Genomic DNA, 12,352 nt, shown 5'->3' on the forward strand with positions numbered 1-12,352 from the left:
TGTATAAACCAAGTCACCAGTATGTTTGTAAACATATGAATCATTGTACATGGGACCCTTGATTAAAAGCAGTCTTTGAGCGGGAATCCAACATGGTTGTTTGTCGTGTGTTCAGGTCAGTAGGGTAGGGGGTAAAGCCTGAACAAGGAATGAAGTATACAATGCAAAACTATAGTCCTACCTGGTTCTTGGCTTTGTCCATTTATGTGAATTTTAGGAAATTACCTCTTAACTTGAGATATTATTTCACCTGAGTGTATTTTTCCTTCTTCAGAATTATATCAATACCAAAAAAAGACAGCTATATATAGTTATAAAGTCTTTTTTCCATAACTGCCTTTTTTATTTCATTTTTTAAAATGCAGGTAGGGCGTAAGAATTGTACCTGCTGCCCCCATTGCATGATCGTAAGAGGCGACTGAATTTGGGATCTTATCTTTTCTCTTCTTTCTGACAAACTTTCTTCTTCCTAATGTCTCCCTTGACAATGCCTCACTTTTGGCCATTAGTTGAGCCATTAGTTGAGCGTTCGCCCCTGTGAGGAAGGCTTTGGGTCTGTCCCCTGGCCGAGACATACCAGAGTCTTTAAAAATGGTGGTTGCTACTCCTGCTTAGCGCTCAGCATATTAAGAGTGGGACGACTGGTTGGCCCGTTGTCAGTATAATGTGACCGGGTGGGGTATGCTGCTGGGTGTCTTCGGCAGTATGCTCCAGTGAGATAGCACTATAAATCGGCAAAAGTTCCGGCCTACCACAAGGAGACTTCACACAAACATACCGCAGCTTCCCAAAACACATACGCACTCACCACACGCATACATGTCGCACGCACGGGAGGCCGTTCTTAAATGACCTTAGCTGTTAATAGGACGTTAAACAAAATAAGCCAAACCAAACCGGTATGTATTTCTGAGGATAGACCCACTCTCTGTTCATTGGAATATATAAAATGGGAATTCTTATTTCTATTTCTATATAATATTTATAACCATGAACAAGTTTGATGATGATTGTGGTAGTAGTGATGATTGATGGATGGATGAATGGAGATGGATGGAAGACGGATGACTGACACAAAATACTGATGGGGTTGTATTTATGTCTAAGTTAGCAATCATCATGATTTTTTTTCTGCTAAAAAAGGAAACATCTTACATGTACATGTATGCATCAATTAATGAGCATTAAATTACAGCACTTATCTTTCTCTGATAAAAAGCGACAAATATGGAAGATATATACAGAGAATGATAAGTGCAAGGATGCGTATATTCTGTAGAAACCAAGTTTGAAATCGTGCAAGGATTTTTGTATAGCATATAACAACCAAATTAGGAATTGTGCAAGGATTTGTGTATAGCATATAACAACCAAATGTGGAATTTTGCAAGTAGGATGCAGCTTAAATTTAATCTCCCTTATACACGCTTGTAATTTTTAGAAAAAAAAAGCAATACCTTGCTAATTCTTGAATGACTTAATCAAGTCTCTTTCATCCTGGCGATGAATTGTACTGGGATTGATGACATGGAATTTGTTAACTAACTCAGTGTAAATATGAAGGACCCATCATCTTTAAAATCATAATTTGGCACTGGTGGTAGTTGGTGAAAGTCCCCCAGAAAGGATAAACTATGCACCTCCGAAAGGTTTGCTGGATTCTTTCACAGCACAAAATAAATTGTGGATTTGCTCAAAGTTCCTTCCACTTAACATAGAAATCTCGTCAACAATAACGACATCTGCATTCAGTATGCTGTCTCTCTGTAAATGGAAATCTGCAGAGGACTTGAACAAATCAATAAGTTCACTGTCACTGTACCTCCCATCTCGTATGCCAGTTAGTTTATGAATAGTAGATACATTACTATAACTTTTATATAAATGTCTCGATCCATGTTTTTATGTTCCCGTACTTTTTGTTTCGGAACTCTTCCTCACTTACCTATAAAAAAGGTACACTCCCGAGAACATCCGAAATGAGATATATTCACTGCGGTCCTATGACGAAAGAGGTGAAAGTCATGTGGTCAGTATGCCAAAACTTTCAGCTAGAAATCTTGCAGCATGAGCTGATTAAAGTTGGATTTCGGCAGCTATGATGAATGAAACATATATATAAATAAGTTCGAAAAAAATAGGTCAGAATTTCAATGGCGATAGGATGTTTCCCTTGTCAATATATATAGGTATTTCTGGCTATTTAAAAAAATATATAAAACTAGACATACCCCTGTGTGTACAGTGAAATTATTAAGGTAAAAATAACATTAAATTTAATGCATCAACCCCGAAAAGGTATGTAATTACGTGCAATACATTTGTGTAAATGTGAACAATCGTATCCATGTCAAATGGACAGGACTTCAGTTTGGTTTGGTTTGGTTTATTTTGTTTGACGTCCTAATAACAGCTAAGGTTATTTAAGGACAGCCTCCCGTGATTGTGACATGCATGCGTGTGGTGAGTGCGTAGGTGTGTTTTGGGAGGCTGCGGTATGTTCGTGTTAAGTCTCGTTGTGATAGGCAGGAACCTTTGCCGATTTATAGTGCTACCTCACTGAAGCATACTGCCGAAGACACCGAGCGGCACACCCCACCCGGTCACATTATACTGACAACGGGCCAACCAGTCGTCCCACTCCCAATTTGCTGAGCGCTACATCAGGCTGAGGCAATATTTGGTCTATCATTGTTTAACGTCCTATCAACAGCTGCGGCTCCCGTGCGTGCGACATGCATGTGACGAGTGCGTATGTGTGTTAAGGGATGTTGCGTTATGTTCGTGTTAAGCCTATGTAGGTTATTGATTGTTATATTATAAATTTCAATAAAATAATTGGTATGGAGTGGTCTGATCTATTTCAATATCCTAGTTCTTAATAAGTGTTAACACATTTTCCGACGTTAAAATGGGAATCCATGCTTGATTGAAGAGTTGGAAATTGTGCTTACCTATTTTAAAAGGGATGCTACCTATTTTTAAGGATGCCTATTTGTATAATACTTTCTTTCAATTCAAACTACATATAAAGCACACCCTTACTTGTAGTGACTAGTGATTGCTAATACAAGTTTTTTTCCCTAAACTATTCATTGTAATGATTTAGTTATTGCATATTGTATACTGTATATATTTGCATGTAGTGTATATATTTGCATGTAGTGTATATATTTGCATGTGGTGTATATATGCTTTCAACGTACAGACTAAGGATTTTGTTAGGGTTTAAAAGTTCTCACAACAGACATTTTCATATGAGGCATTTATAAAAAGTAAAACCAAGAAAGAGACAGTCAATCGGAGTAGTAATGAGATAAAGAAAGGGATTATTTAAGATCTCAAGTGTTGAAAAGGGGGCAGGAAATCTTATTTTTGGTTTTGTCAATGACTCTATGTCTTAATGTCCCATAAGCAGAAGAAGGGGAGGGGAGGCAGCAATTAGTCGCCTCTTACGAATAAGACACAGTGGACACATGCTTTAATCTACCGTGCTCGGATTACCTGAGTCATTGAAATATATGATTATAATCAAGGCGTATATCATAAATCAGTGACCGGGAAGTTAACCGATTTAACAACATATTGGCTAAATATTCAGGAGCCTTATAAGGAAAACTAATTTTTTAAATCTTTACAAATTTTACTCATGCTATACCCGAGTAATTCCGTGATTACTTGTCATCGCTTAGTTTTTTAGGTCAGGCTATGAAGGCAATATACCACATCTACCTTTGTATTAGTCAAATCCTCGGTACCCATTTTTGTAAGGATATCAATTGCTGCACCTGATAATAAACAGGTTTGGTTTGGTTTTGGTTCCCGATATTATCTAGTTCGATTTCATCGGGACGCACTTCCGGCGGGGGACATAAAAAAAAAACCGTTGGTATTAATTGATTACATACTTACATATAGCCTACGGCATGTATTCTATGTTCTTTTAACCCTTTAGCCTCTATATATGGAGAGCACTAACAGTATTGTTGGCATGATATAAACGACTGACATCTTGGCAGAAGATAGAAAAATAAGCATAGGTAATGTGATCATTTAAACGTAATGTGCCTTATGTGTAAACTAATAAATATATCTATATACAAACACGTATATTAGGGTATGTGCAGCGATCCAGATACTGTGATATCAGGTTGGTTCTTTAAACATGCGTGTGCACATGCGCAGAAAAGCCAGAGTCTGACGTGTACCTAAATGAATGTCCAGCTCACTTACAGGTAGCGGCGAGCTGTGATATCATGTATCCGTATACTTACCTGCTATTGGTCATACTGACTGGCTTCTGTACTTTCACAGAATGTAAGTATAATGTTCGAGAAAATATATATAACATATCTAATGTGAATGATTTCTTTTAAATATTAATTGGACATTACCATTTCCTGTACTGCAACTACCATATTTTGGGTGCTGCATATGACCAAAGTCGTCAATGTTACCCATGTGTATAAATCTCGGTTTGTTCTTATAGTCTTGTGAAAATGATATAAAAATGATATAATCCTACTAATAAATACAATTATGTTAACCATTGCCATTCCTCGTATATGGAGGCTCGCCTTTGTACAACCCTATCTCAACAAAGGGCGGGTATTGTACATTATATAAGAGGCCTATTATTATTTAGGCGTACATCAAGTCGCGAACAAGGAAGTTAACCGATTTAGCAAGATATCGGGTAAGTATTCATTTACAAATTTTACTGATGATATACCTGAGTAATTTCAAGATTCCTTTTCATAGTTTAGTTTTGTAGGTCAGGATATGAAGGCAATACACCATATACATGTACACCTGTGTATAAGTTAAATACACGGTCCCCATTGGTATTACTTAATGCTCTGCAATCTGAACAACTCGCTTCTATGTAAAATGATGTCTGTGCTGCACCTGGTAGTAAACAGGTTTGGTTTGGTTTAGTTATATTTAACGTCCTATCAACAGCTGAGGTCATTAAAGGACGCCCTTCTCCCTGTTTGTAAATAGGTGGGTAGTGTGTGTTTGTATTTAAAAAGACTGCAGTACATGTATGTTATTGTTTGTCTCGTTGCGATAGCTCAAAAATGATGTCGGCTTTATAGTGCTACCCAAACGAAGCATACTGCCGACGACACCCAGAAGTAGTAATAACTGTCATTTAAAAACTAATGGAATGTCTCGACTAGGGGACAGAACCTAGAGACGTTATTACAAGGGCGAATGCTCGACCAATGGTCAAAATTGAGGCGGGGTCGCGGGATATATCAGGAACAATAAGATCCCGGATTTAGTCGCCTCTTACGATCATGCAATAGGGACAGGAAGAACAGGGTCGACAGCCGCTTTTACTTGTAGATTCCGTGTACAAACAAGCAAAAATGTAATAAGATCGATTGGCAAAAATAAAAATGGGCTCCTCAAATATAGTTCAACAATTTATTAACGTGTATGATAACAAAGTACAAATACATCAATCTAATTAAAATCATCTAGATTTTAATTAGATTGCAAATACATGTACCCGCGAGGAGCTGTGAGGCCTTTGTGGGGATTCCACTGAAACTCACACGAAAACTATGACACCAAACTCTCATAATTATACTTCAGTCGTTAAACTCTGATATATTGACAGGCGTGACAACTTCCTCCTCTCCAACCAGCTTTACTACACCTTCGCCATTTAATCTTCGTCTGGTTGACGGCGCTACCAACAGTTCCGGACGTGTCGAGGTCTTCCATGATGGACAATGGGGCACTGTTTGTGATGACGGCTGGGGATCTAACGATGCATTAGTTGTGTGCAGAATGCTTGGATATAGGTTAGTCCATACAACAGCAATTTCAAAAGCTGAGCGATGCACAATCAAATGAAAAGTTTCATGTCAGTATGTTATTGAGACCTGAGACAAAGTTTGAAGTGATCTATTAAAATCGCCTTTTGTCCGTCCTCGTGCGTCGTCCGTCCGTAAACAATTTACAATTTCAACTTCTTCTCCAAAACCGCTGAACCAAATTGAATAGAATTTAGCAGGAAGCTTCCATGGCCAAAGGTCAAACAATAATGTGAATTATTTAAGCATTAAACTGTTTTTGTATGGTATTTATTATCTATTTGAATGTCAGAGCTTTGCATGCAAACAACATAATGTGCGTTAGCACATGATTTGTTTGCTTGCATGCACATTATGTTGTTTGCTTGCAAAGCTCTGGCATTCAAATGGATCATAAATACCATACAAAAACAGTTCAACACTTATATTTACATTCCTTTGCTTTAAAAAAAAATTTAAATGCTATAATTCATATTTAAAATTCATCATTCCCGCCTTACCGACAGTCAGCAGATGTTTTGTCAGTCGTTGGAACAGCCGGAACGGAACACGGTCGCGTACTTTTTGCGAACAAAATAGTACATGGAACATTTTTATAAAAAAGTCAATTTTGTTAATTATTCTATTATCAACGTAATGCTCGAATGGCATTTTTTCTATAACAAATAATGTAGAGAAAATAATTAGTCGTTAAACTTAATTATCCTGGATATTGTAGTTCCGGTTTGTGTTGTATTAATACGCTGATAAGTGTAGCGCGTGATGGATGGCATTTAAACGTATATCGATACAAGAGCTCTCAAACAGACTATAAAGTGACAATGCCAGACAAATGTAAATATATGGTCCCCACCCCCAGGGGCCTCAAAGGCGGGACAATAAGGGTCAAATTGGAAATAAAAGGGAAATAAAATCAGATCCTGAAAATGTTTTTTTGTTTACTTAAAGCCATTTAGGTATTACCATCATTCGTGAGTTCATTCATTGTATGGGAATCTATCCGGCAAATCATACAAATTATACTTGGAATAGATACAATGAATATCAAATCTGTTTTTTTTATTCAAATCCTAGCTTGCTGTGCAGGCGACACATCCACTTCCATGGAATTCTTGTTTATATAAGGACATCACATTTGTGACTATCATTTCTGTCATTTCTATTGGAATTAGCAGTTTTGAAGACAGTTTGCTGCTATGCAATTATTGGCCCACAGGGGCTGGTGGGCAGGGTAAAAAGGGTCAAATTTACAGAAATATTTCAAAACTCAGGTGACCGTTAAGGCCCATGGGCCTCTTTTCTAATTGTGACCAACACTGACGATTAAAAATTAATATGCTCTTATCAAAACGACAAAGTGTTCAACTACCTCTGATGCAAAAGCAAAGACAGAAGATAACCACTAGTTAATTACATGATTTTACAACGTTTTATTAGGGCTTTTCACTTTGTGGTGAAAAGACCTATTGTTTTTGTTCTGTTTCTTATTATTATCCTTCCTAATCTTCTGCATTTCATTTTGTAGAAACTAACGCCAAACTGGTTAAAGTTATTCAGATTTCTTTTTCAGCCTTTATTATAAAATGATTTGAAGGGGTGCAGGAAATAAAAATTAAGTAGGTCGAAAAATCCAAAATGGCCGCCATGACGTCAAAGCTTATTTTGCTTAAATGGCCAAAACTCAAAAACGGTATGAGGTTAAAAATATTCAAAGGTATATTCATGTAGGATTCATCTGGGGACAACTTTTAAATTATAACGGCTTTGAGGTTAGAGGTCAAACAAAAAAGCTCGCTGGAGGTCAAAGTTATGCTATTTATAGAAATTTTTCATTTTTTACTATTTTTGAAAACTTCTTCTACAAATCAATAGAGTATGTCATTCCGATGATATTGATACCTTCGGTGTCTTAATAGCACTTCCGGTTAATGTAGTACGCCATTTGAAAATTTCCCTATATATTCTATATTAAAAATCGTTTTACATTTTAAACTTCTTCTCAAATTACACCAGTGGGATTCAGCTCAAACTTGTCTAACATAGTCCTGAGATAGTCCAGACAAAAGTTTGCAATTTTAAAGTTGATCTAAAATCCAAGATGGCCGCCATGATGTCATGCTTTAAAATGTTAAAATAGCTATATCTCAATAACCGTTTGATGTACAGATGTTACAAAGTTATATTATTGTACAATACATCTGGGGACAACTTTTTTCTTCTACAAGTTATAACAAAATGTCTTGTAAAAAAGTGCGACAGAGGTCAAAGTTTATCTATTTTTAGAAATGTTTTCATTAGCTCACCTGCCCGAAGGGCAAGTGAGCTTATGCCATGGTGCGGCGTCCGTCGTCCGTCCGTCTGTCCGTCCGTCCGTCGTCAACTTTTCATTTAAACAACTTCTTCTCAATAACCAAGAGGCCCAGGGACTTGATATTGTACCTGTAGCATGCTGGGGTGAAGGGCTACCAAGTTCGTTCAAATAAATGACCTTGACCTTCATTCAAGGTCACATGGCTCAAAAAGGCTATAATCTTCAAACAACTTCTTCTCAATAACCAAGAGGCCCAGGGACTTGATATTGGGCCTGTAGCATGCTGAGGTGAAGGGCTACCAAGTTTGTTCAAATAAATGACCTTGACCTTCATTCAAGGTCACATGGGTCAAATAGGCTATAATCTTCCAACGACTTCTTCTTAATAACCAAGAGGCCCATGGACTTGATATTGGGCCTGTAGGATGCTGAGGTGAAGGGTTACCAAGTTTGTTCAAATAAATGACTTTGACCTTCATTCAAGGTCACATGGGTCAAATAGGCTATAATCTTCCAACAACTTCTTCTCAATAACCAAGAGGCCCATGGACTTGATATTTGGCCTGTAGCATGCTGGGGTGATGGGCTACCAAGTTTGTGCAAATAAATGACCTTGACCTTCATTCAAGTCACATGGGTCAAATAGGCTATAATCTTCAAACAACTTCTCAATAACCAAGAGGCGCAGGGACTTGATATTGGGCCTGAAGCATGCTGATGTGAAGGGTTGCCAAGTTTGTTCAAATAAATGACCTTGACCTTCATTCATGGTCACATGGGTCAAATAGGCTATAATTTTCAAACGACTTCTTCTCAATAACCAAGAGGCCCAGGGACTTGTATTGGGCCTGTAGCATGCTGGGGTTAAGGGCTACAAAGTTTGTTCAAATAAATGACCTTGACCTCCATTCAAGGTCACATGGGTCAAATAGGCTATAATCTTCAAACGACTTCTCAATAACCAAGAGGCCCAGGGACTTGATATTGGGCCTGTAGGATGCTGAGATGAAGGGTTACCAAGTTTGTTCAAATAAATGACTTTGACCTTCATTCAAGGTCACATGGGTCAAATAGGCTATAATCTTCCAACGACTTCTTCTCAATAACCAAGAGGCCCATGTATTTGATATTTGGCCTGTAGCATGCTGGGGTGAAGGGCTACCAAGTTTGTTCAAATAAATGACCTTGACCTTCATTCAAGGTCACATGGGTCAAATGGGCTATAATCTTCCAACGACTTCTCAATAACCAAGAGGCTCAGGTACTTGAGGTTGGGCCTGTCTGTAGCATGCTGGGGTGTAGGGCTACCAAGTTTGTTCAACTGAATGACATTGACCTACATTCAAGGTCACAGGGGTGAAATATTTTTAAATCTTGCCATAGCCAAGAGTCACCAAGACCTGATATTAGGCCAATAGTATGCTGGAATGAAGGACTCGAATATTTATTGACATGAATAAACCTAGCTTACTCTGATATTTGAATAAATTGGTTATCAGCATAGAATCTGTAGAAATGACCTCAATCAAATGCAAGTTTGCTGTAGAGCCAGGTGAGCGATACAGGCCCATTGGGCCTCTTGTTTTTTACTAGTTTTGAAAACTTCTACAGATCAATAAAATGTCCCTATATATTCTATATTAAAAATAGTTTTACATTTTTTAACTTCTTCTCAAATTCCACCAGTGCGACTCAGCACAAACTTTGACAAAATGACAAGGAGATAGTACTGACCAAGTCTTGTTATCATGTGGTCAGTCCGAAATCCAATATGGCCACCATGACGTCATGTATTGAAAAGTTTAAAATGGCCCTAACTAAAAAAAAAAATCTTCTACACAGGTCATGTAATTATGTTATTTGTAGATAATCCTGGCGCTTACTTTTACTACCAAAAGTTTTCAGGTCAGAGGTCAAATAAAAAAGTTAGTTATGGTGTCAACTTTATCTATTTTTTGGAAATCCTCATTTTTCAATCTTTTTCAAAAAATATTTCAAAGTATGATGCAGAATGTCATTCTGATGATTTTGATGTCCTTAGTTCTTTGGTAACATTTGCCATAAACGCGAGACGCCATTTTGAATATTTCTCTCTATATCTTATGTATGCCTACAACTCACATTTTAAGTTTCTTCTCAAATTCCACCTGTGCGATTCAACACAAACTTTAACAAAATGACTATGATATGGTACTGACCAAGTCTTGTTACCATGGGGTCGATCCACAATCCAATATGGCCACCATGACGTCATGTATTAAAAAGTTTAAAATGGCCATAACTAAAAAAATAATTTATTCTACAGAGGTCATATAATTATGTTATTTGTAGATAACGCCTGGCCCTAACATTTACCACAAAACGTTTTCAGGTCAAAGGTCAAATAAAAAAGGAAGATATGGGGTCAAATTTGTTTATTTTTAGAAAATCTTCATTTTTGAATCTTTTTCCAAAATTCTTTTGAAGTATAACGCAGTACATCATTCTGATGATTTTGCTGTCCTTAGTTTTTCAGTAACATTCGTCGTTAATGCGATATGCCATTTTGAATAATTCCCTTTATATTGTATGTATTTAAAAAAACAAAGGAGTTGGCGGAGGGAGATAACTCGTACAATGTGCTGTATGGGTTATCTCCCCTCGTCCAACTCATTTGTTGAAACGTTTCATCTCAGATGCCAGATTAATTCAAAACTAGAATGTGGATGACCTATCAAGTGTTCTAAAATAGTTTTTTTACGTTTGGAAAAACCAAGCCTTTAGGTCATGTATGCTAAGTAGGTGAAAAGCCTGTCAAATTGTTAGCCAACAATTTCTAGTTTTATTTGAAAGTGTTTTAGCTCAATGCTCATCACGCCCGAAGGGTCATGACGCAGCGACTGTCATCCTCAATCTAATTAAAATCTAGATGGTCATTCTCACTACGGTTCCTGTAACGTAGTGAGAATGACCATCTAGATTTTAATTAGACTGCCGTCATCCTGAGTGCCTGAATGGATTTGATTAAATTTGGCCTAGGTCATTATTGGGCAAAGGCTATCTTATGATGTATAAACGGAGGATGTGGCTTCCTTTCGGCTTGGGGGCGGTGCCAAAGAGGGGGAATTGAGATAAACCCTTTAGATATACCTACTAGTCCTGAACGAATGAATTAGTTGTGATGAAATTTGGTCTGAATCATTATCGAGCAAGATGTATAATGTATAAATGGAAGGTGTGGTATTCTTTGCGCTTTGGGGAGGGGGGCAATATGGTAAATCATTCACATCCCTACTTGTCCTGACCAAATGAAAGGATTTTGATGAAAGTCCTTGTCCCTGAGCGTTATTGGTTAAAGATCTAAATCTAAAAGAACTATTTTTATTTATCTATTTTTTCTATAATCTTTTTTATTCAATTAATTAATAACATGCATGAAAATTCAGTATCATATTAATGTAACATTCCCATATAATCATGTCTTTACAGCAACGCTTTTTATTTTGGTTCTGCCTATTTTGGTGCTGGGTCTGGACCAATTTGGATGGATAATGTCGCTTGTGATGGATCGGAACAAAACCTTCAGGATTGTACTTTCAATGGTTGGGAAATCGAGGATTGTAGTCATAGTGAAGATGCTGGTGTGATCTGTTTCTCAGAAAATCAAGGTGACTTGTATACATATAAAATATTACTTATCATTGAACATATCATCAAACAAATATGAATAATTGTATCCATCCATATGGAAAATGTCGTTTTTTGTGTAGAAGGTGATTTTTCCGCTGCAATGATCATTGTTGTAGACAAAACTACGTTGATGTGTTGAAAAATAAATTATCATAAGTCTGCTAAACAGACTTTTTTTTAGTAAGCTAATCGTGATTTGGTATTTTGGTTTCACAAGATGTAAGGTGGTGAGATAATCGGATCTAGAAACGGGGGTTCTTTCGCTATCGTAGAGATGGCCAGTCTAGGAATGCGCTTTTCCCATAATGCTTAAGAGGAAAGAAGTTATCATGACTTTAATATTCCTGTACCTTCTGTAGAAGATGAGGTTGCCTTCCGACTGAGTGGAGCACCAGAGCCCAATGCTGGTCGTGTGGAGGTTTTCTATGCTGGTTACTGGGGAACAGTTTGTGACTACTACAACTGGGACTACAGAGACGCAACTGTTACCTGTAAAATGCTAGGATTCAGGTAAGACTATGTGTAGCATGCATAGATTCATTTA

General features: G+C 37.3%; 1 protein-coding gene across 1 annotated transcript in view; it reads left to right on the forward strand.

The window, feature by feature from the left end:
* The first annotated feature begins 4,219 nt into the window (after positions 1-4,219).
* The window catches only part of LOC117317443 (deleted in malignant brain tumors 1 protein-like), a 45,450-nt gene continuing 37,317 nt past the window's right edge, over positions 4,220-12,352 (forward strand). Inside the window, exons 1-4 of the mRNA XM_033872253.1 lie at positions 4,220-4,317; positions 5,630-5,816; positions 11,608-11,786; positions 12,168-12,318. Of these exons, the coding sequence (XP_033728144.1) occupies positions 4,257-4,317; positions 5,630-5,816; positions 11,608-11,786; positions 12,168-12,318 (578 nt within the window). The 5' untranslated portion in view covers positions 4,220-4,256. The remainder of the gene's footprint in view (positions 4,318-5,629; positions 5,817-11,607; positions 11,787-12,167; positions 12,319-12,352) is intronic.

The sequence above is a fragment of the Pecten maximus genome, chromosome 19 (assembly GCF_902652985.1).
Source record: "Pecten maximus chromosome 19, xPecMax1.1, whole genome shotgun sequence".
Taxonomy (NCBI): domain Eukaryota; kingdom Metazoa; phylum Mollusca; class Bivalvia; order Pectinida; family Pectinidae; genus Pecten; species Pecten maximus.